This window comes from Mauremys reevesii, linkage group 7 (genome assembly GCF_016161935.1).
Source record: "Mauremys reevesii isolate NIE-2019 linkage group 7, ASM1616193v1, whole genome shotgun sequence".
Taxonomy (NCBI): domain Eukaryota; kingdom Metazoa; phylum Chordata; order Testudines; family Geoemydidae; genus Mauremys; species Mauremys reevesii.
This window is the reverse complement of record NC_052629.1, coordinates 76,800,197-76,825,357: the sequence shown is the minus strand read 5'-3', so window position 1 is coordinate 76,825,357 and position 25,161 is coordinate 76,800,197. Positions and strand designations below refer to the sequence as shown.

Here is a 25,161-nt window from a genome sequence, read left to right as displayed (position 1 = left end):
AACCTATCAAAAGGCCACATTCCTTAGCCATGGCAAACCTTTTCTTTTGATTTTGTGTGCTTGCAGATTTGGGGTAATTCTGGATGTTCTTGTGTGTCTGGGGGTGAGGGGAGAGGAAAATGGCACCGACAGCCAGATTAGAGCACTCACCTGTCTTTCTCTTCATCAGCCTCACGTCTGCAGGCTGAGGGCCTTCGAAGGACTCAATAAGCTCTCGAATCTGTATGGAGTTTAGTCATAACAGACAGTTAAAGATTCAAATCTTGACAAGTATCCTTTTTATCACTGCGAACTAATTTGCAGTCTTCCACCCCAAATATTTACTCTGAATGAGAATCATTGTGCAAAATCACATTTGTGAATTTACTTTACCCTGAATTGAGAGAAAAGTACCACCTCCCTGTGTAGGAAGTAATTTAAGAACAGTAAGTAATACTTACTGCACCCAACCAGTGCTCCCCTTATTTGTATTTAAATAGTGCTTAGGAGCTCCAGTCATGGACTAGGAATCCATGGTGCCAGGTGCTGTACAAGCACGATGCCTGTCTCTGTCATGAGGAGTTCGCAAATCCAAGATATAACCTACAGTACTCGTCTGCAAAATCGCTAGACCCGTCTCCCTTCCTCTCAAACCCAGAAGACTGAAGGGTATTTATGTAAACACTGATCTTGGCTTGCAGCCACCCTCTCTTTTTGAGGTACTCTCTCCACATTCTCTCAAGGGGAGGAAGGGATCTGTGCAGAATACTAACTTCAAAGAACAAGGCTAACAAGTTAATAAGGCACCATCATTTCCTCAACTGTACTGAACCTGCTTAAAGCTCCAGAGGTCCCCAATGAGAAAGATGAAAAAAGGGAAAACATCAGATTAGTAACAAGTTCCCCAGAAGGGTGAAGAAAAAGGTCACTATTGGCAGAAACGTTAGAAAACTGATTTAAAGCAGATAAAAGAAATCCCGACATGGCACAAAAGGAAGATATGCAATGGCTCAAAAAGACCTGTCAGTACAGGGAAACCCAAAGGCAGATTTGATCAACAAAGCACGAAGACGGTACATGGCCATCCTGCAGCTTTGCAAGTCAAACTGACCTATGGTTGACTATTGTTGACAGTGGTGTCTTTTGGAGCAGACTTTTACATACATCAACATCAAAGAAAAATTAAACAAAGATAGCCATTGCAACTGTCTTCCCTAGCCACAAAGGAAAGGCTGCAAATTTGTATAGCAGTAGTTGTTGCATTTTGGAAAGTGCAAACTCAAAACAAAATATGACTAACTGGTACATAATTAAAAGCTCTACTTGCGCATTAAAATTTGTTCAAATTCTGATCCTAAATGACATTCAAAGAAACTACACTGCAGTCATTTTAGCAGTTAGCAGGCATACAAATCAATATTTAAAAACTGTTCAAGTAATATAGCTCAGCCAAATCCATTTAAATGCCTCAGAACAAGTAGCAATTTTACACACCATTTATGCCTGATACTCAGGATTTCAATAAAATCAAACAAAAACATTTACTGAAATTTTATAAAAATGAATTGAGTTTGGATTTGAGTATATGTATGCTTTGTATGAAACAACCACTGTAGTATCAGACCAGTGCATGAAAATCAGAAAAACTGGCCTGGCTAGTCACTACTTTCCTAGCTAATTAAAATGCAAAAAATTAAATTGCAAAAGTGGTAAAAAAAATAAAAATATTGGTTTTAATAATCCAGAGAGACATTACTAGAACAGACACTTCAGAATTACAGATGTAGTCTGGTTAAAAATCAAATATGAACAGCTCTGCTTTTGTGGGTTTGGTATTATTTTAACAGGCATTAGGATTAGATTATTTTGGTTACCCGGCCCATCTGTCAGAAACAGAAGAGATAAAAGAACACTGAAAACTAACCACTTCCGAAGACTATTGGAATCTGCATGAACACTCTAAAGGCTCAAGAGTTATCAAGAAATCTAGCTACCAAGCCCACTTGTACTCTGTCAGCATTACGGCAGACATTTTAGCACTCCAACAGCTGTGCTGACAGATTATGCTGGTGCAGAGATGTTTTAATAGGCTGAAAAGCTAAGTAAATTGGTGTAAAACAGCCTACTACATGATCTTCAGCCTCCATCAAATAAATCCATATTTGTCCCTGGAAAAATCTGTGTCAGTTACCTCTTCCCTACATTTATGGAAAAGTAAATAAAGAAAAATAAGCAGAATTAGCACTGTAAGTAGTTATTTATTAGCATCTTTTCTGTGCCTTAGCCAGGGACGGCTGCTAACCACATGCGAAAAGCTTATTTTTAGATTGTTCTATTTTAAAGAGGCACATGTGCCTTAACTGACCCACTTATTTAATATAAAACAGCTACAGTTTAATCCCCTTCAAAAATCCAAGGTTAATAATGGAAATATTAACCAGCCCTTTGAGATAGGATTATCTTTGCAACCTTCAGGAAAGAGGCAGTGATAAATTGTATCTTTAATATGGCATAAGTAAGGCTAAATTTGTGTCATGGAAGTCACTTGACCTCTGACATTCTCTGCTTCAGCCCCAGGGGCTGCTGGACTGGAGCTGGCAGCCAGTGGGGGGACCCCCTGCAAGATTCCAGTGACAGACTCCCGAGGGGGCCCTCAAGGCCCGAGGGGGCGAGTGGCTGGGGGTGTCCCTTTTTCTCTTTGGGAAATATGTTACTCTGCAACTCCCAGCTACTGTGGGTGGAGGGGGAACCCCACAGCTCCCAGCCACCAGGGTGGCAGGAGAAACAGGGGAGCCACAACAGCAGAAGTCACAGACAGATCACAGCTTCCGTGAATTTTTGTTTATTGCCTGTGACTTACTAAAAATAACCATGACAAAATCTTAACCTAAGTAAACCAAACCAATTTGGAACTCTGGGTAGGGAAAGCAAAACCATTTTCTTTGGATACTTACATCGTTTTCTGTAACAGTGATAGGAAGGCCACGCAACATGATGGTCTTGCTTTCTTTCTCATCATTAATGTCATTCCTGTAGTCGTGCTCTCCATAGTCACCATCAGAATGGTACCCATCTTCCGATTTATCGCTATTCCGTCTCTCACGCTCCCTCTCCCTCTGGTGAGTGAATACCAGGATTAGCAAACACACACACTGCTAATGGAGACAGCTTATCACCCAATATGGAAAAAGAAATCCTAACAAGACTGGAACAAGCTCCAGCAGATCTGGAGCTTTAATTTGCAACTAGACAGTAATTCCAAAGAAATAGTAAGAGATGTATCTTAATTAACCTGAGGAGAGTGGGTCTTACACTACTAATAAAAACTGTACTGGAAACCTTAGGGATGCTCTGAAGTGGTTGTTTAAAATCAGATTTGGTTTCTATCTCCTCATAATACCTTCTCCATAAAAGTGAACCTAACAGTTCTGCCAGGAAATCAAGAATAAGAATGTGTTAATATATTTAGGGTTACAAATTTTGAAGAAATTGGATGCTCAACAATAACTTTTCAGGCCAGTACATTTCATCACTAATAGTTTGCTAGAAGTGTTACTAATCATCCTCAATTTTTGCTTGTTTACAGGAAGGTGGAATTGTGTTGTATTTTCTATTGTCAGCTACCTTGGACTCTTAGCCAAACAGAAAATATCCAACTGAGTAGGACACTTAATCAACTTAATTGTATATCTGATTAGTAGTTGCAATGGCAAGACATTTCATTGATTACTATAGACAAGTGTCAAGATCGATACCAGTAGTTCTCAAACTTTCGTACTGGTGATCCCTTTCACATAGCAAGCCTCTGAGTGTGACCCCCCCTTATACATTAAAAACACTTTTTATATTATTTAATACCATTATAAATGCTGGATGCAAAGCAGGGCTTGGGATGGAAGCTGACAGCTCGTGACTCCCCATGTAATAACCTTGCGAACCTGAGGGGTCCCGACCCCCAGTTTGAGAACCCCTGATTTATACTATGCTGATTACGATGTTATTAGAATGCTATTACAAAATTCACTCACAGCCTGAGTGAATGCAAATGTTTTCCACTTACCTCAGGGCTGTCATAGTCCCGACTGTCATAGTCCCGGCCGTCATAGTCCCGGCCGTCATAGTCCCGGCCGTCATCATATCTCTCGCTCCTGCGCTCCTCACTTGATCTCTTGTAATCAGAATCCCTTCGCCTGCTTCTAGAGTCCCGATCCTCCCGATCCTCTCTATCTATGATAGAGCCATACCTTCCACTTCGTTCAGTCCTACTCACACTGTAAAAGGGAGGTTTGTTCAGTTTGAGAATTCTCTCTCAGGGAAAAGAAGTAATTCAGGGAAATGCCATGATTCAGTTTACTTTCATCTGTGTCAGCTCAGAAATTCTAGCATTTTCAGTTCAAAATGAGCTACAACGCTGCAAAAAATGAATCGACTACCACCCACTCCCTCCATTTTGTAGCATCATGTCATTCAATAACACAATAGTCACATAAGTCTGGAGAGTACACTAGTGTACACATCATGTGGAAGTGCACTAGTGTGTAAATTGAAGAACGTGTGTAACAAAATATACAGATGAGAAATGCATTGACAAGAGATAGGTTATTAGGAAACCTAACAGGTCTCTTCCATACAACTATGATAACCTCTGTTTTGCTATTTTTCTAATAAACTCTTTTAGATAAACAATTATGTATAGGTCACCATGCCTCAAGAGAGCAGGTACAAAGCATTGCTCAGATGAGAGATCCAAAATCCAAAAATACATTCAAGTTAAGGTTTGTAGTAGAAAACATATTTATCAGGTTAAAAAGCGATAATTGGATATAAGCCAGTCACATCAACTGGAGACTACTTTTCAAATACAAGAGTTAATACTATTTTTATTACTCCCTTCACAGAGAAGAGCAAATTCACTGCCAGTGAGTGATTTCAATTATTTTAGTGGCACTGATTGCTTCTCCAGAGCTGTTTTCCTCCAACCCACATGTACAGGGAACGTGGAGGGTCCACGTTCCCTGTACATGAAACTATTATTGTACTAAGTGGAAGGTGTTATTGTACTAAGTGGAAGGTGTTTTCTTTTTCCAATTACTAATTAATCAAAGCATGCTGCTGCTGCTGCTACTAAAAGTATTCTCAAAAGGGTTTATTGATTTGAAAACTTAAGACACCCTGATAGTTCCTTAAGACTACTGGATCCAGTTATTGAGCTGTTTTCACCACTAATCCTACCCCATAATATGCTCCTCTAGGACCCCACCACATATAAATAAAGGTTACTATGGTGTCACCTTCTCCAGCACCTGTAGCTAGCTGGCTTTTTTAAAACACCGCTAAAGATTTCCTTCCTAATAGCCCATATAGAAGAAGCCTTTTTCCAATTACTAATTAATCAAAGCATGCTGCTGCTGCTGCTACTAAAGGTATTCTCAAAAGGGTTTATTGATTTGAAAACTTAAGACACCCTGATAGTTCCTTAAGACTACTGGATCCAGTTATTGAGCTGTTTTCACCACTAATCCTACCCCATAATATGCTCCTCTAGGACCCCACCACATATAAATAAAGGTTACTATGGTGTCACCTTCTCCAGCACCTGTAGCTAGCTGGCTTTTTTAAAACACCGCTAAAGATTTCCTTCCTAATAGCCCATATAGAAGAAGCCAATGCCAAACTAGTATCAATGTAACAGGTATTTCTGTTAACAGGCTTCTCTCCTTTTGAGGGAGTGATTTTCTTTGCTTCAGATTGTAATACAATTCTCCCTGGCTTGTGACATGCCCCCTCTCGTGACCCCCTGGGGGCTGAGAAACACTGCCCTATAACAAGTGCATTTCTCTACGCATTGGCGTGAGAATAAGTCCTGCTTAAGCCTGAACAGAGCGGAAGGGTGGCCATGGGCTGCCCCATAAACTAGCGGATTTGGATCTCACTCAGCCATCCGTGTGCTCGCAGGAACGTGCCCGGGTCGGAGAGATGCCAGTAGCTGCCCTCCGCGGCCCCTCATCGGGCACGGCCAGGCGATCGCTCTCCTGTGCGGGGCGCTACCTACCGTTTATCGGAGCCCATGGTCCCACGGGCCGCTGGCCTCCCAGCCCGGCACACAGACGATCAGCCTGGGGGACAAAGAAGACTAGCGTGAGGCCGCGCGCACGGGAGCGCGCATAGGGGGGCGCGCGTGGTTGAGGAACGCACTCAGGAGCGGCGCGCGAGACGGGGGGGGGCGGGCTACGGAACCCGGGAGCGCGCAGGGCTGCGGTGCGGCGCTACGGACTAGCGCGCGAGACTGGGGTCGGAGCAGGGGAGCTTCGGGAAATGCCCGGGTCAAGGCCAGCGATGGCCAAGGGAGCCCCTGCCTAGGCAGTGACGAGGAAGGAAAGGGGCTCTCAGAGCCAGGCCACCCTCACTCACCGACCCGCAAGCTCCACCGACGCGTCTCTGCCGCTCCGTAAAATGGCGCCCAGGAAGCTCACCGTCTCCTGCCCACAATGCACCGCGCCGGCCGCCTGGAAGCTTCCAGCGGCCGCGCGTGCGCAGCCCCCCTCAGCCGCACGGCATGCTGGGGACTGTAGTGCGGCCGGGCGGGACCCCAGCCCCAGGCCCAGCCCCGAGCTGCTGCTGGAGACTCCCCGGGGAGACCCCTTCGCAGCCGAGCCCAAAGAGGGAGCGCCCCCCCCCCCAGCTCCCGACGTCCCCTTCTGCTCCCCCCCCCACACCAGGCCACCAAGAGCTCCCGAGTCGCCCCGGAAGCCTAGAGGTGGCGGCTACCCAGCGCTTGATTTGTGCCAAGGCCGAGTCCCGCATCGGTTAGGGATGTACCGTAATATTGCTTGAGCCTGGTCCCTCTTCCATTGCACATTAAGCCCGGGCAAGGCCGGAGCTCGCAGGGTGAGGGCCACCCGCGACCCTGCTGGGCTGGGGCACTGCGAGAGCAGCAAGTCAGTGAGGGGAGAGGGCAGGAAACTGCAGCCCGGTGTGAGCTCGATGTAGTGTCGGGCTGTCAGTAAACCCGCCGCGGCCAGGCACGTCTCGCGGAACAGCAAAGCGGCCAAGGCCGCAGCTGTGTTAGCAACTCGCCCCTGCTCTCAGCTACCCCGGCGCGCTCTGCCCTACCCAGTGTTCGATGCCCGGGGGCTGTGGCCCAGCAACGTGGCCCTTTGCTCCCCGCTGCCCCAGGGCCTGGCCCCAAGGCGGTGGCTGGCTGCAGCAGGCCCTGAAGCCAGGGAACGGGCTCTTCACCCTGGGAGCTGCCCCAGCCGCCTACTACGGGCCGCGCCCATTGCCCGAGCAGCTGCGCACAAGGGAGCAAGCAGCCGCCCCTATGCCACGGAGGCAGAGACGAGACTACAGGTCCCAGCGTGCAGTGCGGCGAGGCGGAGCATTGCACGCCGGGAACCTTCTGGTGTCGTCCATGTGCTGGTCAGTGAGCGGCGAACGTCCCTCAAGAGCCACAGAAGAGAAGTGTTAGGAGGAGAACTGCATGGGCCCTACGGGTGCATTAACAGGGTGAAGGAGGAGATGTTTGCCCCTTCCTTCCCCCAGTGCTGTGCCCACTCCAGCTTGTGAGGCCTATCAGTCAGTAGCTGCAGAGTGGGGCAGTGCCTCCCCTCTGGGCACAGCTGCTCCAAACTAAACAGCAGTGATTCCGGGGGGGGGGGGTCGTCACTGAAGCCAGCCCCACCCTTTCTGCACATGTACATGGTGCAGAGAAACCACAGCAGCAACCTATGCTCCTTCCAGCAGGGTGGCATGCCCCATACAGGAGCCCATCTAATACTCAGCTAGCTGCACCCATGTGTTCCTGGGCACCCCAAAAATAGCCAGTGCTCAGTGCTGTGCAGAGCAGCTGTGTGTGTGTGGTGGGGGGGAGGGGTGCAGTGTCATTGACAACCATGCATTGTGGGAAGGAGTTAGGAAAAACAGCTGAAAATAATCCTTCTGGCTTCCTGTCTCCTGTAGGGAGAAACCACTGTAGGCTGCTCAGATTCAGCTACATGGGAGCTAGATAAATAAAACCTAGCATTTATGCAGCGCCTATAGATTTCATGCACAGCAAATCTTTTTTGGCTATTCCCCTCCCTCAAAAAACCTAGAAAGCTGCAGTGAGAACAATAAATACTGTACAGCAGTAAAAAATGCACTAGCTTGTCAGCCCCTGATTATGTCAGCAATCTTGCTGTCGTTCTACTGTGGGATTTGCAAAGCAAGAGCTATGTTCATTTTGAGAAGGCCCCAGTCTCCAGCAAACTCACCAGGAGAAATGATGATGTTATAGCCCTCCTCACTATGGTGTCTGAGACCCTCACTCAGTAGTGGATTTTAGCCTCAAAGTGCCCATGGGAGCTAGAGAAGTATTGTCCCCATTTTACAGAGGTGAACTGAGGCCCTATTTAGGTTAAGGGATTTATCTACAGGCAGGCAGGGACTCAGTGGATTGGTCAGGAATTGAACCCAGGTCTCAAGTTCTAGGGCCAGTGCCTCACCTACTAGCCCATCCCTCCTACCACTATACTAGGAGGGGGATGTGGATACAAAAAAGCAGCCAGATGTGGCCTGAGTGACCAGGCCTCAGAAGTATTGGGGGGACAATACCACAACCCTTGACTTTTCCGCTGTCATGTGTATCTTATTGTATCACCACCACTCCTCTCTCAAAGGCTCTTTCACCTTCTCCATGAAAACAGCATAGCTTAAAGTCATATCTCACCAAGCTCCATGGCTGTGTAGCAACACCAGCATAATGGCATTAAATCCAAATATGGTCATTCCCTTCCATTTATAGACAAGAGACTGCACAGTATGGCCATGCTTATATGTTCCAAACTCATGAGATTAAAAGAAAAAATGCCAAAGTAAATGTTTGAGCTGTTTTATTTGCTTGTCAGGTGTGCTTGTCATGGTTCCAGCTCGTCTCTGCAAAAATGGGGGCTAGAAACATTTTAAGAATGGGGAGAATCTCAGTTTTTATAATCACTGGACTCCAGGAGCTGGAACTTTAATAATAAAATATAAGGCTCACAAAAAAATGTGAGAGTTGGCTACACTGCTACAATACAGTATAGCTCAGTAGAGCAAAATAGTTGCACTTCATATTCAAACCCCCTTTATTCAGGTGTAAGTGGTACACATTATGATCTTTGGGACCGCCACAGAATTGGCGTAACCCTGTGCGGTTCTCCATTAAGATGGCAGCAGGAAAGCTGGAGTGGAAAAGTGGTTAATTTCACTGGCAGAGAAGGTGGGGTTGAGGTGTCTGCAAAGCATTCAGTTCCACTACAGTGCACGCTTCTCACGGGATAGCTGGGGGCTGCCTGATCAGCAATCTGTATTGCTAAATTGACTGAATGAGGGACAACTCAGAGGGTGTAATTTCAATACACTGGCCTAGAATCCAGCACAACTCAGGCAAAGTTACTAAGCTAATACAGGAAAGCTACAGACAAAGCAGAATGCCTATTTCCAAGCAACCTCTGCTCCAGGGGCCATGCCATCAATGCTGGAGCTGGAGGGGTTTGTCTTCTGAAGCAGCTGAGCTTGGATATTCCAAGAAGGAGGCTGTGATAGAAAGTATTGACTTCTTTATGTAACATGCCCCACAGAGGCCCTGCCTGTGCAACAGCTTTTGAATAGGAGTCGAAAGAGCAAGGGCTGCAAGACACCCCAGACAGTGACAAGTTGTCATAAAGAGTTAGTTAAGGGTTAAGGTTTTTTTCTACCTGTAAAGGGTTAACAAGCAGTACCTGTGGACACCTGACCAGAGGACCAATCAGGGACAAGATATTTTCCCTGTGGAGGGAAGTTTTTTTCTCTGTTCTTTGTTTTTAGAGAGTCTCTCTTGGGAGTTGAGGGAGTCCAGACATCTTAATCAAGTCCTCCCAGGTTTTCTGCAATAAATTCTTCTATTCAAGCTAGTGAGTATTAGCAAGGAACTAGTATTCTTATTTATTTCTGTATTTGCAATTCTGTGTTTTGCTATAGAATTTCTTTAATTCTGTACTGTTATTGCTTTTACTGAGAAAGAAAGGAGGGGGAATTCTCTCCAGAGATTGATAAGTTTAGACCCTGTGTATTGTTCCATCTTGGTTACAGAGACAGTTACTTTCTTTTTATTCTTTAATAAATCTTTTCTGTAAAGGACTTTGTTGATCTTTCCTTGGGTGGATTCTCAGGGAAAGGGGAGGAGGGAGGCATCTCTCTGTAGTTGGATTCCGGTATCTCTCCTAGGAAAAGGGAGGGGGAAGGAAGCAGGGGGGAATGGTTTATTTCTCCTAGGTGTAAGAACTCCATGGATTTGGGGCTCTTGGGATCCCCAAGGATTTTGGGGAAGGACTGTGTCCCAATACACGTACATTATTGGGTGGTGGCAGCTTTTACCAGATCTAAACTAGGATTTTAGTTTAGGGGAACCAATGCAGGTCCCCATTTTGGAACCCAACAGCTCTAAGTGGGGGTTAGACCTATGACACAAGTACTGCAAGCCAGATGGCCTCCACCCCTCAGCTTTGCTGACATCACCACTGGTTTATGCCTCCACCCTGCCTAGCCATGTATACTGGTGCATTCTGGGATGATGTGGGCGGCTGTCCCATAATGCCTCAGGAGGGGACACAGCACCCAGGGGACATGAACAATCAGCAACATCAGTGGTAGGTTGGGCAGTGCATTCCGGGACGGCCCACGGCACAGATTGCTAGGAGGAAGAAGGTTTGGCCAAACAGGCTTGGTTAAGGGTAGTGTGACCAGATGTCCTGTTTCTAAAGGGACAGTTCCGTTTTTGGGGAAATTTTCTTATATAGGTGCCTATTACCCCCCACTCTGTCCTGTTTTTTCAGTTGCTATTTGATAACCCTAGTTAAGGGGGCCTGTCTATACTACAAAAGACAGTTACCTTTTTCCGTAACTGGTGTTCTTTGAGATGCGTTGCTCATGTCCATTCAACGTAGGTGTGTGCGCTCGCCTCCAGCGGAGGGCAACAAAAATGATTAGGGGGCTGGAGCACATGACTTATGAGGAGAGGCTGAGGGAACTGGGATTGTTTAGTCTGCAGAAGAGAAGAATGAGGGGGGATTTGATAGCTGCTTTCAACTACCTGAAAGGGGGTTCCAAAGAGGATGGATCTAGACTGTTCTCAGTGGTAGCAGATGACAGAACAAGGAGTAATGGTCTCAAGTTGCAGAGGGGGAGGTTTAGGTTGGACATTAGGAAAAACTTTTTCACTAGTAGGGTGGTGAAGAACTGGAATGGGTTACCTAGGGAGGTGGTGGAATCTCCTTCCTTAGAGGTTTTTAAGGTCAGGCTTGACAAAGCCCTGGCTGGGATGATTTAGTTGGGTTTGGTCCTGCTTTGAGCAGGGGGTTGAACTAGATGACCTCCTGAGGTCCCTTCCAACTCTGAGATTCTATGGCCGGCTTGCCAGCGGACTGGATAACCTGCACCAGCAGTGCCGGGGGTTGAATCTGCATTGACTCCGTCAGCGCGATGAGCTCTTGTGCCGTCAAGAAGGTCTCCGGCGTAGAAGGGAGAGCTAGCTCAACCGCAGCATGAACCGGGGAGCTATGTGGTACCGGACTCGACGGCCCTTGCGGTGCCGGAATCGACGGTGCCACGCTAGGAGGAGCTGCCAACTGCAGTGCCGGTGTTGACAGTGCCAGCGCGGTAGCCGGGGTCCGACATACGGACCTAGGTGCGTGCTCCTTCCTCGAGGATGTGGCAGGAGCAGCATGACATTTCCCAAACGGGGAAAGAGATCGGTGCCGAGGAGCCGGTGCCGGCTGATGACGGTGCTGGGAGTCCTTCTCGGTACCGGAGTGAGCCGGTGCCGAAGGTGCGCTCCTCATCGACGCGGACTGTTGAGTGGTTGGTGCCGGCGCTGCAGGACTAAGTGCCAATTCCATTAGGAGCTGCTTTAAGCGAAAGTCCCGCTCCTTCTTTGTTCTTGGCTTGAACGACTTGCAAATTCGGCACTTGTCAGTCAGGTGAGATTCTCCTAAGCACTTTAGGCAAGATTCGTGAGGATCTCCCACCGGCATCGGCTTCTGGCACGCCGAGCACGGTTTAAATCCCGGTGCCTTGGGCATGAGCCTGCACCGGGTCAGAGGAAAAGGGGCTACTCCCCCAATCCCCCAGTCAAGTATATACACTAACTATGACTAAACTTACAAAAACTAACTATAACTACAATGACTTGAACTATATACACGAGAGAATTAGTTCAGGAGTGGGTGGATCGGCTTATGTGGCCTGCATCTTGCAGGAGGTCAGACTAGATGATCATAATGGTCCCTTCTGATCTTGAATTCTATGATTCTATGAACTAGTAAATAACAGTGAGAAGCTAGGGTTGTGGAGGTCAGCAAAGCCGCTCTCCACCGTTCCAACGACTGTCACGGGCGGTAAGAAGGAACTGAGGGGCGGGTGGGTCGGCAGGGGTATATATCTGGTGCTATAGCGGCGCCACTCCAGGGGGTGCCCAGCCGACCCACCATGTGTTGCTAGGGTAAAAATCTTCCGACGAGCGTGCACGCAGCGCGCGCACACCTAACTGGAATGCATATGAGCAATCACTCGAAGAAGATCAGGTGCTTACCTGTCTGCTTATTCCAGATTGAGCCCACCTGGGATTTAGACAGGAGTTGGTGGCCAGGGCGCTTCTTGTAGCCCCTGAATCTTTCATGGGGAGGCTTCTGGTGAGAGTGGCTCCCCTGGCTCTGAGGCTGCTTGTGGGCAGGGCTGGGGATATGCAGGCCCAGTGTTTTTAGGGTCATATGGGAATCTTTCAGGCCATGCAGCTTAATGTCCGTCTGATCTGTGAACATGGCGTGCCCGTCAAAAGGGAGGTCTTGCATTGATTGCCGAGTCTCCAAGGAAAGACCAGAGAGGAGCAGCCACAAAGCCCTGCGCAACGAGATGGCTGATGCTATGGTATGGGTGGCAGCATCCGAAGCATCTGATGCCGCCTGGAGAGCTTCTGTGGCTGCAGTTGAGCCCTCACCCAGGATAGCCCGGAACTCCTTCCTAGAAACTTTAGGAAGGGCACTCTCAAACTTGATCATGGCCTGCTACATATTAAAATCATAGCAGCCTAGTAAGGCCTGATGGTTGGCCACCCACTTTACGTCCAAACAAGTCCAGTCTCCTTGAGTCTTTATTCTTAGGGGTAGTCCCCAGTTGATCCTGTCTCTGTGTGTGATTGACCACCTCTACCACTAGGGAATTGGGAGCAGGGTGAGTATAAAGGTACTCGTGGCCATTGCATGGCAGAGGGTACTTGTGCTCTGCCCTCTTGGAGATCGGAGGCAAGGAGGAGGGTGTGTGCCAGAGGGAATTTGTAATTTTAGCGACCCCCTCATGTAGGGACAAAGCTACCCTGGCCGAGGCCACAGGGCAGAGAACATTAAAGAGTGAGTCTGCAGGTTTTAGATTCATAGACTTACGGTCAGAAGGGACCGTTATGGTCATCTAGTCTGACCTCCTGCACAATGCAGGCCACAGAATCTCACCTACCCACTCCTGTAACAAACCCCTAACCTATGTCTCTAACTCCTAGGCCTGGAGGCCCAGGTTGGCAGCAACCCTCTTTAGCAGCTCCTGATGCGACTTAGCATCATCCTGGGGCACCGATGGAGGGGGCCCTACTATGGCCTCGTCTGGCAATGAGGAGGAGGAAGCTGGTACCAAGGAGTTCTCTGCAACCATAGGTGGTCCCGCAGCTTGCTCACTCACTTCCTCCTGTGCCTGTGGGGTGCCTGCAGCCGAGGCCTCTTGGGCTGGAGAGGGGCAGGAGAGGTTGGTAGCCAGTCTCTCCGAAGCTCCAGATACCAAGCACGTGTGGCCTGAGAGGGCTGAGTGAACCCCCATGGGTACCACTGTGCCGGCCACAGAGTCTGAGGCCACAGGCCCAGCTGCAGTGTCGCCAACGTAGTCTGTACCGTAGGTGCTGGAGCCTGTTTCGCCACTAGGGAACCTTACTCTGAACCTGAGCCAGAGCCCGAGCGGTCACTCCCCTGCGACCAAGACAGGGCTGATTGGTGGCTCTGTCCCAATTGGTACCGGTCGCCTCTCACGGAGTTGGATCTAGCTGACCTCAACAAGGATCTGGATCAGGACCTCGGTGACCAGCAGCGCTTGGCGGATCCACGACAGCACCGGAGCTGACGAGGACCTTCGCCACTATCCGGGGTAGCCGGTGAGAAGTGGGCTGGGATACACCGCTTGACCTGAGCTGGGGCCCGGGATCCCCAAGTGGGTGAAGAGGTGCCCAAGACAGGGCCTTGGTCCACCCCAGACTTATCCTTTCCCTTGCAGGAAGCTGGAGACCTTTCCTCACCCCGTCTTCCTGGGCTTCTTGACTGGAGCCAGGGAAGGAGACCGGTGCCAGCTTGTAGACCAGGGGTCTCAAACTCAAATGACCCCGAGGGCCGCATGAGGACTAGTGCATTGGCCCGAGGGCCGCATCACTGACACGCCCCCTTGCTGCCCCTGGCCCCACCCCCAATCCACCCCTTCCAAGAGACCCGCCCCTGCCGGGGTCTTGGCGTGAGGCCCCTTCCGTTCCGGGACCCGCCGCCAAAGTGCCCCGAACACCTGGGGTGGGGGGGGGGTCTTTGGGGCACTTAGGCGGCGGGTCCTGGAACGGAAGGGGCCCCCCACCGCCGAAGACCGGGCTGCGCTTCAGCGGCGGCGGCGGCGGCGGCGGCGGGTCCCTCTTTTCCCCACCCGGCGGTCCGCTTCCCACCCGGCCCGGCGGGTCTCGCTTCCCTCCCCACCCCGGCCCGGCCCGGCGGGTCTTCCCTTCCCCGGCCCGGCCCGGCCCGGCGGGTCTCGCTTCCTTCCCGGCCCGGCCCGGCGGGTCCGCTTCCCTTCCCCGGCCCGGCCCGGCGGGTCCGCTTCCCTTCCCCGGCCCGGCCCGGCCCGGCGGGTCTCGCTTCCCTTCCCCACGGCCCGGCCCGGCGGGTCCGCTTCCACCCAGGCCCGGCCCGACCCAGCGGCTCCGCTTCCCCCGCCTTACCGGCGCGTCTCGGCGAGGCCTGAGCCGTCCGCTCAGAGCCGCGTGGTGAGGCGGGGCTGTGAGCTCCACGCCGGCGCAGCGCTCAGCCCAGAGCTCCCAGCCCCGCCCCTCCCACGCGGCTCGGATCGGCGCGGCTCAGGCGCTGACGGAGACTCGGCGCTCTATGTGCCGAGGCTCCAGGAGAGGGGCGGAGGCGGGAGCCTCCGCTTTTCTCTTGGGGGCCCCTGCGGAGCCCGGGGAAAATTGCCCCCTTTGCCCCCCCCTCTGGGCAGCCCTGGGGAGCTCCGCGGGCCGCAGGGAAGAGCTCCGCGGGCCGCATGCGGCCCACGGGCCGCATGTTTGAGACCCCTGTTGTAGACGGCACTGGCGGGGCGTTGCGCATCGAGGTCACGGTGCTTGGCGCCAAATCAGAGTGCTTCTCCGGCATCAGGGTAATGGCAGACTTCATCAGGAGTGCCTTTAAGTGAATGTCACGCTCCTTCATCCTGGGCTTGAAGGACTTGCAGATTTTGCACTTATCACTAATGTGACCTTCGCCCAAGCACCGTAAACAACTATTATGTGAATCGCTAATAAGCATGGGCCTTTTACAGCGATCGCAGGGTTTAAAGCCATCCCGAGGTGAAGTCCTTTTAGGGACCTACTAAGGGTATGTCTACACTACAAAATTAGGTCAAATTTATAGAAGTCGATTTTTAGGAAGTGATTTTATACAGTCGATTGTGTGTGTCCCCACTAAATGCATTAAGTTGGCAGAGTATGTCCACAGTACCAAGGCTAGTGTCGACTTTCGGAGTATTGCACTGTGGATAGCTATCCCAGAGTTCCCGCCACCCATTGGAATTCTGGGTTGAGCTCCCAATGCCTGATGGGGCAAAAACATTGTCACGGGTGGTTTTGGGTACATGTCATCAGTCGTCCCTCTCTCCATGAAAGCAACTGCAGACAATCATTTCATGCCTTTTTTTCCGTGCAGGCGCCATACTGCTTTCAGCAGACAGTGCAGTAGGACTGCTAACCATCGTCATTGAACGACCGCTTCCGCTGCAACTCTGCTCTCCTGCTCTGGCCGCGGACGGTGCAATAGATTGGAAAAACTGATCTTCCAACCACTGCTTCCGCTGCCACTCTGCTCTGGTCGCAGATGGTGCAATAGGTCGGAAAAACCAGTCTTCCAACCACCGCTTCCACTGCCACTCTGCTCTCCTGCTCTTGTCTCGATCGATAGCAATTTCTCCATGTTGGCTGTCATGGGCTCCCATTTCTACTGCAACTCTGCTCTCCTGTTCTCATGAATCCACCTCGCAGGTCCTATTGTCGTTCTCTATAAATATCTATTCTCGGGGCATCTCTCTATAAATATCTATTCTCATGGCATCCGTTGTCAGACACCGCTTCCGCTACAACTCTGCTCTCCTGCCATACCACGGCAAGCATTGAGCCAGCTCAGATCACCATGGCAGTTATGAGCATTGTAAACACCTCGCGCATTATCCTACAGAGTATGCAGCACCAGAACCTGCAAAAGCAGGCAAGGAGGCGACGGCAGTGCAGTGACGAGAGTAATGAGGACATGGACACAGACTTCTCTCAAAGTACGGGCCCTGGCAATTTGGACATCCTGGTGGCAATGGGACAGGCTCATGCCGTGGAACGCCGATTCTGGGCCTGGGAAACAAGCACAGACTGGGTGGCACCGCATAGTGTTGCAGGTATGGGATGGGCTTTCACATGCGTAAGGGCACTTCCATGGAACTTTGTGACTTGCTTTCCCCTGCCCTGAAGTGCAAGAATACCAAGATGAGAGCAGCCCTCACAGTTCACAAGCAAGTGGCGATAGCCCTCTGGAAGCTTGCAACACCAGACAGCTACCGATCAGTTGGGAATCAATTTGAAATGAGCAAATCTACTGTGGGGGCTGCTGTGATCCAAGTAGCCAACGTATTCACTGAGCTGCTGCTATTAAGAGTAGTGACTCTGGGAAATGTGCAGGTCATACTGGATGGCTTTGCTGCACTGGGGTTCCCTAACTGTGGTGGGGCGATAGATGGAACACATATCCCTATCTTGGCACCGGACCACCTTAGCAGCCAGTACATAAACCACAAGGGGTACTTTTCAATGGTGCTGTAAGCACTGGTGGATCACAAGGGATGTTTCACCAACATCAATGTGGGATGGCCAGGAAAGGTACTCTGGTCTGTTTGAACAGCTGCAGGAAGGGACTTACTTCCCAGACCAGAAAATAACTGTTGGGGATGTTGAAATGCTTATAGTTATCCTTGGGGAACCAGCCTACCCTTTAATGCCATGGCTCATGAAGCCATTATAGACCAGTCAGACTCACCCCTGCGGCGCCTCCTGCTGGTGACTCTGGGAATTAGCTCGTTCCAGCTTTGGAGCACCCTCTGCAGGCCGGTGATCCGCTTGTTCTCTGGCCCCGAGTCCCTCCCTGGTCCCCGGTGCCCTTTTACATGGGGTGCTGCCCCCCCGGCAGTAACCCCTTTCTCTCAGGGTCTCCCCTCTCAGGAAACCCCCACCCTCTATCCCCACCTTGCCTCAGTGTATGGCTACTGCCAGTCATTGTCTAGCCCCACGTCCTGGGGCAGACTGCAGTATCAGCCTACTCATCACTGGCAAGGAGGGTTTGGACCTGCTGCCTTGGCCTACCCCTGGGCTGCCCTCTGCAACCCCCAGTACCTGTTGGCCCACTGCTAGGCTACAGCCTGGGGCTTTCCAGGCTGGAGCTCCCCAGTTCCTCAGCCTGTCCCCAGCCCTGCTTCACGCAGGTATCCAGTCTCAAGCTCCCTGCAGCTAGGCCCTTCTCTCTCTGAAGGCAGAGAGAGACTGTCTTTACTTCTTCCCTGGCCTTTTATAGGGGCCAGCTGTGGCCTGATTGGGGTGTGGCCCAGCTGCAGCCACTTCCCCAATCAGTGCAGCTTTTAGAGCCACTGCTCTCAAGCCCTGCCAGGCCGCTTTTAAACCCCTCAGGGCAGGAGCAGGGGTCCACCCTGCTACAGCCATACACAGGCACCCTGGACACTAGTAAGGAGCAGTTCAACTCCAGGAGCAAAAGCCGGGTAGAGATGGACCTTGCGAAGGGAATTAAAACCCTATAGAGGCCCGTAGGGGCAGACTGCTGAGCGGGCAGCCGAGCCCTGAGTAGGGAACGGAGCTAGGCTGAGGAGGGGTCTATAAAAGGAGCCGCCCAGCCAGGCAGTGGCACAGCTGCGAGCAGCGGCACGGGAGCCGGCGAACAGGGCTGCTAACAGGGGAGTTTGAGTGGGAGTTCCCATTGGAGGAGCAGGTATTTGTATTTGCATCTGTCTTTGTGTATTTGCATCTGTCTTTGTAGTGCTTGTATCTATCTGTAGAGGCCCGTAGGGGCAGACTGCTGAGCGGGCAGCCGAGCCCTGAGTAGGGGGCGGAGCTAGGCTGAGGAGGGGCCTATAAAAGCGGCTGCCCAGCCAGGCAGTGGCACAGCTGCGAGCAGTTGCACGGGAGCCAGCGAACAGGGCTGCTAACAGGAGAGTTTGAGTGGGAGTTTACAGGGGGAGTCGGAAGGGGCGCGGTGCTGTGTTCCCCAGGTGAGAAGGCTGATAGAGGCAGAGACAACAGCAGCCATGAGCCAAGCAGCAGAGGATACAATGAGGATGATTGCATGCGGCAGCTGCAGTATGTACATGGTCCTAGTGGGGGCACCGGAACCGAGGTATGTATGCATGAAGTGCCGCCTAATAGAGCTGATGGAAGAAAAGATCCTAGGTCTAGAGATGCAGGTAGAAACCCTGGTAGAGATTAGAAGGGGGCTTGAGCAGCTGATGGAGCAAAGGCAATCTGTGGCTGAAGGGGAATGCTCAGAGGTACAGGGGGAAGCAGGGGCTAAGGCCTGTGAGGGGGGAATGCTGGATGGGGAACATGGGCAGTGGAAGCATGTGACCGTGAGAAGCAGGCAGGGGAAAAGGAGGGCCAGTGAAGGAGAAATAGAGCTAAGGAACAGGTCTGAAGGTTTGGAGAATGAGGAAGGGGTACAGCAGGTGGTAGCTGACGGTGGGAGGGCAAGGAAGAAGAGAATAGCGGCTAGTCCGATAGAAAGAGGGGAGGAGTCGATGGAGACAGCGCCAACTTTGGGCCCCGGGAGGATGCAGGATGGCTTAAGGGGGACTACAAGGGAGGATAGGAATGGAAGGAGCTTGCAACCAGGGGGAACGGGGGATAGGTTAGCAGACCGCACTGTCACCAGGCAAAGGCAAGTCTACGTGATTGGGGATTCCATACTGAGAAGGTTGGACAGGCCTGTGACCAGAGCCGATCCGGAGAACAGAAGGGTGTGCTGTCTACCGGGCGCTAAAATACGGGATGTGGACCTGCAGTTAAAAAGAATCCAAAAAGGAGCAGGTAAGAACCTGTTGATCATCCTTCATGTAGGAACAAATGACATGGCTAGATTCTCGCTGGAGAGAATCAAGGGAGACTATGCCAGGCTGGGTAAGATGCTCAAGGAAATTGAGGCTCAGGTGATCTTCAGTGGGATTCTACCTGTCCCTAGGGAAGGGCGACAAAGGGGTGACAGGATTGTGATGATAAATAGTTGGCTCAGGGAGTGGTGCTATAAGGAGGGCTTTGGGATGTATGGGCACTGGGAGGCTTTTGGGGACAGAGAACTGTTCTCACAGGATGGGCTCCACCTGAGTAGGGAGGGAAATAGACTTCTAGGAGGGAGGCTGGCTCATCTGATCAAAAGAGCTTTAAACTAGGTATTGGGGGGAGATGATTGGGAGATGTCCAGGCACTCTCCACGCCAAATTTAAACATTGAGAGGGAGGACAACAGGATAAGAACGGATATAGCCAGAGGGAGGGGTTTGGACATAAGGAAGAGGGGAGGATGGATACTAGACCAATAGGTCATACTGGTGGTACTGGGTCCCTACCAAATTGGGTAACAAAGGTGAGAGAAGCCAAACAGCAAAAATTAGGATGTTTGTTCACCAATGCGAGAAGCCTAGGTAACAAAATGGAGGAATTGGAGCTCCTGGTCCGAGAATTGAAACCGGATATCGTAGGAATAACCGAAACATGGTGGAACGGTAGTCATGACTGGAGTACAGGTATGGAAGGGTATGTGCTGTTTAGGAAAGACAGAAACAAAGGTAAAGGTGGGGGAGTAGCATTGTATGTCAATAATGAGGTAAACTGTAATGAAATAACTAGTAATGGAATGGATAATACGGAGTCTGTTTGGGCAATGGTCATATTAGGGAAGAAAACTACTAGAGCCTCCCCCTGGGATAGTGATTGGGGTGTGCTATAGACCGCCGGGATTTAGCCAGGATAGGGATAGAGAACTCTTTAATGTTTTTAAGGAGGTAAATACTAATAGGAACTGTATGATCATGGGAGACTTTAACTTCCCGGATATAGATTGGGGAACAAATGCTAGTAATAATAATAGGGCTCAGCTTTTCCTAGACGTGATAGCTGATGAATTCCTTCATCAAGTAGTAGCTGAACTGACGAGGGGGGATGCCATTTTAGATTTGGTTTTGGTGAGTAGTGAGGACCTTGTTGAGGAAATGGTTGTAGGGGACAACCTTGGCTCGAGTGATCATGAGCTAATTCGGTTCAAAATAAATGGAAGGATAAACAAAATTGCATCTGAGACTAAGGTTTACGATTTCAAAAGGGCTAACTTTACGAAATTAAGGCGACTAGTTAGGGAAGTGGATTGGACTAACATATTTAGGGATCTAAAGGCGGAAGACGCCTGGGATTATTTCAGGTTGAAGTTGCAGGAGCTGTCAGAGGCCTGTATCCCGAGAAAGGGAAAACGGTCCTTAGGTAGCAGTTTTAGACCGAGCTGGATGAGCAAGCGTCTCAGAGGGGTGATTAAGAAAAAACAGAAAGCGTACAAGGAGTGGAAGATGGGAGGGATCAGCAAAGAAACCTACCTTATTGAGGTCAGAGGGTGTAGGGAAGCAGTGAGAAAGGCCAAAAGCCGGGTAGAGATGGACCTTGCGAAGGGAATTAAAACCAATAGTAAAAGGTTTTTTAGCCATATAAATAGGAAGAAAACCAAGAAAGAAGAAGTGGGACCGCTTAAAACTGTAAACGGAGTGGAGATTAAGGATAAGCTAGGCATGGCACAATATCTAAATGAATATTTTGCCTCGGTCTTTAATGAGGCTAATGAAGGGCTTAGGAATAGTGGCAGAGTGACTGATGGGAATGAAGGTGCGGGGTTGGAAATTACAGTATCCGAGGTAGAAGCCAAACTTGAACAGCTTAACGGTAGTAAATCCGGCGGCCTGGATAATCTTCATCCTAGAATATTAAAGGAATTGGCGAGTGAAATTGCAAGCCCGTTAGCGATAATTTTTAATGAATCTCTAAACTCGGGGGTTGTACCGTTTGACTGGAGATTAGCTAATATAGTTCCTGTTTTCAAGAAGGGGGAAAAAAGTGACCCGGGTAACTACAGGCTTGTTAGTTTAACATCTGTAGTATGTAAAGTCATGGAAAAAATATTAAAGGAGAGAGTAGTTACGGACCTTGAGGTCAATGGCAATTGGGACAAATTACAACATGGTTTTACGAAAGGTAGATCGTGCCAAACCAACCTGATCTCCTTCTTTGAGAAAGTAACAGATTTTTTAGACAAGGGAAATGCGGTGGATCTAATATATCTTGATTTCAGTAAGGCGTTTGATACTATACGGAATGAAGAATTGCTGGTTAAATTGGAAAAGATGGGGATCGAAATGAAAATCCAGAGGTGGATAAGGAACTGGTTAAAGGGGAGACTGCAGCGGGTCGTATTGAAAGGTGATCTGTCGGGTTGGAGGGAGGTTACCAGTGGAGTTCCTCAAGGTTCGGTTTTGGGTCCGATCTTATTCAATCTATTTATCGCTGACCTCAGAACCAAAAGTAGGAGTGGGCTGATAAAGTTTGCGGATGACACGAAGTTGGGAGGTATTGCCAATTCGGAGAAGGATCAGGATATCCTCCAGGGAGATTTGGATGACCTTGTAAACTGGAGTATTAGTAATAGGATGAAATTCAATAGTGAGAAGTGTAAGGTTATGCATTTAGGGATGACTAACAGGAATTTTAGTTATAAGCTGGGGATGCACCAGTTGGAAGTAACGGAAGAGGAGAAGGACCTCGGAGTCCTGGTTGATCGCAGGATGACTATGAGTCGGCAATGTGATGTGGCCGTTGAAAAAGCTAATGCGGTCTTGAGATGCATTAGGCGAGGTATTTCTAGTAGAGATAAGGAGGTGCTAGTCCCGTTATACAAGGCGTTGGTGAGACCTCATTTGGAGTACTGTGTGCAGTTTTGGTCTCCCATGTTTAAGAAGGATGAATTCAAACTGGAACGGGTACAAAGAAGGGCCACTAGAATGATCCGAGGAATGGAAAGCCTGTCGTATGAAAGGAGACTTGAGGAGCTCGGTTTGTTTTCCTTAACCAAAAGAAGGTTGAGAGGAGATATGATTGCTCTCTTTAAATAAATCAGAGGGATAAATACCAGGGAGGGAGAGGAATTATTTCAGCTCAGTACTAATGTGGACACGAGAACAAATGGATATAAATTGGCAGTTGGGAAGTTTAGGCTTGAAATTAGACGAAGGTTTCTAACCATCAGGGGAGTGAAATTCTGGAACAGCCTACCGAGGGAAACAGTGGGGGCGAAGGACCTCTCTGGCTTTAAGATTAAGCTTGATAAGTTTATGGAGGGAATGGTTTGATAGGATAACGTGATTTAGTCAATAGGTCAATAACGTGCGACCACTGGTAATTAGTACCGAGGGTCAATGTTGGGATATTGAAAGTCTTTTTCCTGAGTGTCTGGCTGGAGAGTCTTGCCCGCATGCTCGGGGTTCAGCTGATCGCCATATTTGGGGTCGGGAAGGAATTTTCCTCCAGGGTAGATTGGCAGTGGCCCTGGAGGTTTTTCGCCTTCCTCCGCAGCATGGGGCAGGGGTCGCTTGCTGGAGGATTATCTGCTACTTGAAGTCTTTAAATCAGGATTTGGGGACTTCAACAGCTGAGTGAAGGGAGAGAATTATTTCAGGAGTGGGTGAGTCAGCTTTTGTGGCCCGCATCTTGCGGGAGGTCAGACTAGATGATCATAATGGTCCCTTCTGATCTTAAGTTCTATGATTCTATGAACTATAGGCTAAGCAAGTGCAGAATGGTGGTAGAATGTGCATTTAGACGTTTAAAAGTGCGCTGGTGCAGTTTACTGACTCGGTTAGACCTCAGCAAAACCAATATTCTATTGTTATTACTGCTTGCTGTGTGCTCCACAATATCTGTGAGAGTAAGGGGGATGGGAGGTTGAGGCAAATTGCCTGGCTGCTGATTACCGCACAGCCACACACCAGGGTGGTTAGAAGAGCACAGCAGGACATGCTGCACATCAGAGAAGCTTTGAAAACCAGTTTAATGATTGGCCAGGCTACGGTGTGAGAGTTCTGATTGTTTCCCGCCCCCTTGGTTCACTCTACTTCCCTGTAAGCCCACCAACCTCCCCACTTCAATCACCCCTTTCAGAGGCAATAAAGTAATTGTTGTTTCAAAATCATGCATTCTTTATTAATTCAACACACAAATAGGGGAATAATTGCCAAGGTAGCCCAGGAGGGGTTGGGGAGGAGGGAAGCACCGGGTGGGGTGGTGGAGGGGAGGAGGGAAGGACAAGGCCACATTGCACTTCAAACTTATTGAATGCCAGCCTTCTGTTGCTTGGAAAAGAAATTCAAAAGCTCCCAGGGCTTTTCCTGTGTACCTGGCTAGTGCATTTGAGTTCAAAGTGCTGTCCAGAGCGGTCACAATGGAGCACACTGGGATAGCTCCTGGAGACCAATACTATCCACACTACCCCAAATTGAATCCACACTACCCCAAATTTGACCCGGCTATGTTGATTTCAGCACTAATCCCCTCATCGGGGAGGAGTACAGAAATCGATTTTAAGAGCCCATTAAGTTGACAAAAATGGCTTCATCATGTGGATGGGTGCAGGGTTAAATCGATCCAACGCTGCTAAATTCGACCTAAACTCGTAGTGTAGACTAGGGCTTGGTCTCTAACTTAACAAATAGGTTGAACTAAACTAAAGGGAAACTATATGTGATGCACCCCATAATGCTTTCTAGAAATATGCTTATGAGTGTAAATATGACATAACTGGAATATGTTTTATGCTGGATATGACATGTAACATATCTCTGCAAAAGTTATGATCTACTGAATATATTCATCTTATTTGCATGCATCACTTTTGTATTCGAAGTTATGAATATTGGCTGTGTACTTGTTTGATTTTAAGTAGCCTCAGTGAAGCATTTGGTCAGCTTCTTGAGAAAAGACTATTCTCAGTAAGTGCCCAATCAAGAAAAACTTAAGCTGACAATGAACTTTGAAAGATGCCAGTCCACATCTGAGCTTTCCTGGGAATGTGGTGTCGGCCTGTAAAGTGCTGAGTCATGCATGGACATGTGACTTGCCCAAAACTCCATCTTGGATTCTGCATAGGAGAGAAGAGAGGTTTCCACCCACAAGAGGGAGACTATATATGCCCCTGGGAAAACCCCTCCATTTGGTCTTCAGCTGGCTCAAGAGATATCATCTCCGCCCCAAAGGATACCTGAAAGAAACTGGGACACAGGACAGTAACTGCAGGGGTGTGAGTGACTGCTGGACCCAGACTAGAAGGAGGCTAGTCTGTAAAAGAAGCTTACTGGCACATCTCTGAGGGTGAGATTTACCTGTATTAATTTTTATTTTTTTACTGTATTAAGCTTAGACTTGTGTGTTTTATTTTATTTTGCTTGGTAATTCACTTTGTTCTGTCCTACTAATTAAATCCTACTTTTTTGTATTTAATAAAATCACTTTTTACTTATTAATTAACCCAGAGTAAGTATTAATACCTGGGGGGGCAAACTCTATCAGTGTTATAGAGGGTGAACAATTTATGAGTTTATCCTGTATAAGCTTATACAGGGTAAAATAGATTTATTTGGGGTTTGGAACCCATTGGGTGTTGGGTATCTGAATGCTGGAGACTGGAGCACTTCTTAAGCTGTTTTCAGGTAAGCCTGCAGCTTGTGGGGAACGTGGTTTAGACTTGGATCTGTGTTTGCAGCAGACAAGTGTGTCTGGCTC

General features: G+C 49.3%; 1 protein-coding gene across 2 annotated transcripts in view; it reads right to left on the bottom strand.

Moving 5' to 3' along the window:
* Window positions 1-7,241, bottom strand: part of RBM5 (RNA binding motif protein 5) — a 23,719-nt gene extending 16,478 nt beyond the window's left edge. Inside the window, exons 1-5 of one of the 2 annotated variants that reach the window (XM_039546986.1) lie at window positions 7,093-7,241; window positions 6,032-6,095; window positions 4,040-4,250; window positions 2,934-3,095; window positions 151-220 (exon numbers count right to left, since the gene is read on the bottom strand). In XM_039546986.1, coding sequence (XP_039402920.1) covers window positions 151-220; window positions 2,934-3,095; window positions 4,040-4,250; window positions 6,032-6,048 — 460 coding nt within the window. In that variant the 5' untranslated portion in view covers window positions 6,049-6,095; window positions 7,093-7,241. Of the gene's footprint in view, window positions 1-150; window positions 221-2,933; window positions 3,096-4,039; window positions 4,251-6,031; window positions 6,096-6,390; window positions 6,546-7,092 lie in introns of those variants that run through there. The other variant, XM_039546985.1, reaches the window with a different exon arrangement.
* Between the last annotated feature and the right edge of the window lie 17,920 nt (window positions 7,242-25,161).